Source organism: Sceloporus occidentalis, unplaced genomic scaffold (assembly GCF_023333645.1).
Source record: "Sceloporus occidentalis isolate IW3139 unplaced genomic scaffold, rSceOcc1.0.p SCAF_49, whole genome shotgun sequence".
NCBI lineage: Eukaryota > Metazoa > Chordata > Lepidosauria > Squamata > Phrynosomatidae > Sceloporus > Sceloporus occidentalis.
This window is the reverse complement of record NW_028317029.1, coordinates 6,693,278-6,697,871: the sequence shown is the minus strand read 5'-3', so window position 1 is coordinate 6,697,871 and position 4,594 is coordinate 6,693,278. Positions and strand designations below refer to the sequence as shown.

At 41.1% G+C, this 4,594-nt stretch overlaps 1 protein-coding gene across 1 annotated transcript; it reads right to left on the bottom strand.

Moving 5' to 3' along the window:
• Positions 1-247: 247 nt before the first annotated feature.
• Positions 248-4,162, bottom strand: GTF3A (general transcription factor IIIA). Its single transcript, XM_089491269.1, has 9 exons — positions 4,043-4,162; positions 3,666-3,766; positions 3,167-3,263; positions 2,538-2,626; positions 2,169-2,242; positions 1,419-1,502; positions 839-1,068; positions 624-677; positions 248-424 (listed from the first exon to the last, which is right to left on the bottom strand). The coding sequence occupies exons 1-9, from the start codon at positions 4,160-4,162 to the stop codon at positions 248-250; spliced, it is 1,026 nt and encodes a 341-aa protein (XP_089347395.1).
• Between the last annotated feature and the right edge of the window lie 432 nt (positions 4,163-4,594).

Genomic DNA, 4,594 nt, shown 5'->3' with positions numbered 1-4,594 from the left:
GACCAAAATTGATTGCCTGTGACTCCATCTTTAATCATTACTTTAGGTAATGATGCCACTCCCCAAAACCTGTATCATATTCCTTTTACAGTTACCATAGCACATAATACATAAAATAAAGTACACAGTAATACATCTGTGCCAAATCAAATTGCTTTGAAAACAATATACTTAAAAACCAAAAATACACTACCTATACTTCGGTAATTTGACATAACATGAAAGATGTGCTTTGAATAATTTAATCTTATTTAAGGCTTAATTGGTCCAGCAGAGTGTGATTTGTTTCAGACTCTTGTGGCTTATTCTCAGGTGCAGCTTCAGTGTCACATACTGTAGGAGCAAGCGCAGCCAAATCATTCTTTGAAGGCTTGTACCCAGCAAGACGTGAAGCAAGACTCCTTCTTTGACGAGTTCTCACCTTCTGTGGGTTGAAAACGAAGTTTGTGAAATTGCCTTTCTGCTAGATAGCCATTACAAAAACCACTTAACTTAGGTTGGGGGGGGGGGCATATTGCTGTACTGGCCCCATAAAGTCCTAAATTTATAACAGTGGTCCACTAAAAAGTGAGGAACTATTTGGGAATAGTATTGCATGTACAGACAGATTAGAAAATACTTACTTTCTTCTTTTTCTGTGCTGGATCATGGACAACACCATGCCTTTCCAGACTTAACTATTTAAAGAAAAAAAATTTAAAATCATCCCAACATAAGACATCAGCTGTTTAAGTCTACAGAAATTCTAAAATGGCTAGAGATCAAAAGACCAAGACCTAAAATTCTGAAGTTTTAATGCATGTAACATTCAGGTATAGCATACAAATTTGAAACTTACTTTCAAAGCAAATGTCTTGCCACAACCAGCATGTTCACAGACAAAAGGCCTCTGCTCCTCATGAAACGTAAGGATATGGCTTTTGAGATTGAACAGTGTGGTATATGTTCTGTCACAGCCTTCCCTCGGACAGTTATACACTTTTCGCTCTTCAGAATGGACCACCTGGTGTTCCTTCAGGTAGGCTTTAGTCTTGAATTTTCTGTTGCACACATCACAGACAGAAGGTTCTGACGGGAATAAAAGATTTATAGAGACTCCGTTGTCATTGTCAATATTTGGAGACCTATGGTTCTAAAATATTATGCAACTTTCTATGTTTATGCCCCTAAAAACCACAGCAAAAAATACCAACCTTTTGGCCACAGCCTCCAAGCGCAACATTTTTTAACACTATGTCCCCAGAAGACTACAAACTCATAATTTTGTCAAGAACATTGATTCAGTCTGATGATCCCTTAGTTTGATCTAATCACAATGCATTTAAAAATTATTAAAGTAGGTTTGCGTTTAAGGCAGTAAAGCGAAAAGTTCAGTACATGACCCGAGGCAGTGACTTTCTAGAGGAAATGGAGCTCACCTTTATGGGTAGAAGATTGATGTTTCAGGTAGTCAGACCAAGTCTTCCCTACAAACTCACATGTGCTTATTTTGCACGGATAACCTGTAATGGACATGTGACAAAACTGTTAGAAATTCATTAAGAAGGAGACATTGTTTATATCATAACACATACTACCGTCTGAATTTAGCATCATCCAAAAACGCCTTGTGGAGTGACCTGTACTTCCCTGGGGAGTTTTTCCTGCAGCTGCCTTGTAGGCTCTCCTGGATGACATTAAACTCACTAGCAGGACAGTCTTGCCAGGGAGTAGCACCAGTCAGAAGCGAATTTATATCCCAGGAAGGACTTTACATTCTTAACAGAAGCATGCAGAAAGAACTATGGGAACCTCTATCTTGCTGCCCTCGTCAGTCCATGGAGCCCAGTGTATGCACAAACTATGGGCACCTCCATCTACCTGGCCAAGAGCTAGCGGTAAGTAAAGATTGGACTACTTAAGCGGTATTGTGCATCACCCCAGTGTCGAAGTTGAGGCAGACACCAAAGATCGTCTCACCTGCTAATTGAGCCAGGCTCTCCCACAAGCCCCATAGATAACAGAAGTTCCTACCCAGGATAGAGCAAGAACAAAAGATGGTTTTTTGCCTGTCCAGGTAGGGCAGGATATGAGAGTCCATGCTACTGGAAGGGAACTAGAACACGTATTACATCTACAAAAAGGGAGCCTTCACTAATTTGAGACATTTTAAGCTGTATTTGAAGTACCTGCATGTACTTTCTGATGACGTTTTAGCCTGGAAGGCACACAAAAGCTCTTGTCGCATCCTTCAAAAGTGCACCTGGGAGATTGAAACCAGAAGTCAGTTCAGAAAGCACCAGACGGAAGGTCTTTTAGTAAGACAAGTACCAAGGATCACTTAAACCAATAGCATATCACAACATTTTACAAGAGCAGAAGTCACAAGTCAGCTACACATTGCTCTGTATTAGTCTCCAGGTTACCGTTTAAACAGTAGCTTAGAAAGTATTTCCACAGTTTTACCTGCATTTAACGTACCGTGCTAGCAATATGTACTTTTATTCACTTGGCTGATATATCAATAGTATATGCAGCTTAACTGCACATTTACTTACTTGAAAGGCAGCTCGTTTGTATGCACGCACATATGGACCTTCAGTTGGTTGTGTTTCTTGAACTTTTTGCCACAGTCGGCAAACTCACACTGAAAAGGGTAGATTAGTATTAGTATACAGTTACGTACACTAAATGTAGTTGCATTAAAATACAAAGTTAAACATGCCGATTGAAACATATTTGCACGAAAGGTACATTCTCAGGAATAGTATCCCTCCATTTAGTTATTCCTACCCTTTGAAGACTAGGAATCAGTAAAGGCAAAGATAGCTTCCCCATCACCAACATTACTCTGCACCAGGTTTTATGGGGTCATTATGTTTTTAATAAAGGTCTCAAATTGTTCCAAAATAAAAAAAATAAAAAAAACTCCATAAAATTTATCTGACAGCATTAAACAGACCGAGATTAGCAGAATATGTCGTGAAGGCCATGAAAACAGCAAGCTTTTGAGGCGAACTTGAGTAAAACTGATATTAGCCCAAAGTGTACACCTTCAGAAACAATTCAAGTTATATATGAACTCGCAAACTGGAGCCAAGCTGGGGTGATTCACAAACTCCCACCACTTTAGCGCAGTATCTACCAAGCACCTCAGGCTTATTTTACAAAGTCACCATGAACTTACCACATACGTCTGACCGTGATCCATATGAACCCGATTGAAGTGCTTCTTCATGTTAGCTTTTGTAGAGAACTTCATGTCACATTCCTCCGATTCACACCTGCAAGGATAATGCAGGTTAACAGACTGGAGTGCGTTTACCATTCGAACACTTTACCGCCGACGAGTATATTTTCTCAGATAATGGAAGTGCCGCAGAGTTACATGCACAGTGAAAGTAAAGATTAAGCCTTTATTGGCCGTTACACGGCAGTCAGACAGTAAATGTACCATTTTAACACATTTGCTTTATCTTGTTCTATGGCGCACTGCACAACTCTATACAAAGTTTGGAGCAGCAGCCATCAGAAATGGGACCAAGCATCTTCTCCCATGGCCCAGACACCCCACTCCTCATCAACACACAGGTGACATTGTGTCTTCACGATCTCCTAAATCAGGAGATCATTTCTCTAAGGTGCCATTCTTTGCTGTTCGAAGAGCATCGCTCACATCCACTTACTTGTAGTTCTTCTCTCCAGTATGTGTTACTGTATGACGACTCAAGTGATACATTGTGGCAAAGCCTTTGTCACATCCTTCATATTCACAGCGAAAAGGTTTCTGCAACAATAAAGGGTTTGTTAGCACTTCACACGCAAAGGTACGCTTTAAGTCCCTATATATACACTATATACATACACCATTAAAACTAGAGTATCAGCTGTACAGCCATAAGGTTTCCCCAACGCTATGTATATACTGCTTTCATTAACCCCCCCCCCCCCCCCAAATACCAACACGCACTACCCTTAATAAAATAAGTCCTGTAATAGTCATCACCTACAAAGGCATTTTTTGCATGGCCAAAAGTGCGTGTGTGTCAGACACCGTACTTACCTGCCCCGTGTGCTTACACAGGTGCACCTGCAGCTTCCAGTCCTTGTTGAAGGACTTGTTGCAGTCCGGGAAGGAGCAGATAAACTTATTGTACACGGGAGGCACCGTAGTCTCACCCATCACAAGCGCGGAATCAACGGCTCCAGAGACTCCTAAACCAACCTGGCAAACCCAGGGAGCCATAAGCGCCGCCATGTGCAACTTTATCGTCCTGGAAGGGATGAATAAGCACATACGAGGGGGGGGGGTTGGCTGTAAGAACTCACAGCCGCCTGCAACTCACAAACGAAATATAATATATGCATTTAATCTCACTATTTATTAATTATATCCAAATATAATATGTAGAGCTATGTATAAACCTGCACTGTGACAATAAATGGTATTGACGACAAAATGCACACCCCTGCGAGAGGAAGACATCCAACAACCCGACAGAATGAACCATTAAGGGGAGGGGGTGGCTACATACTTGCTCCCTTTAAACCGAACACAGCTACCCAGAGCCGAATAGTTTTACGAGGCTGTTTTGTTGAAATATTACGTATCGGT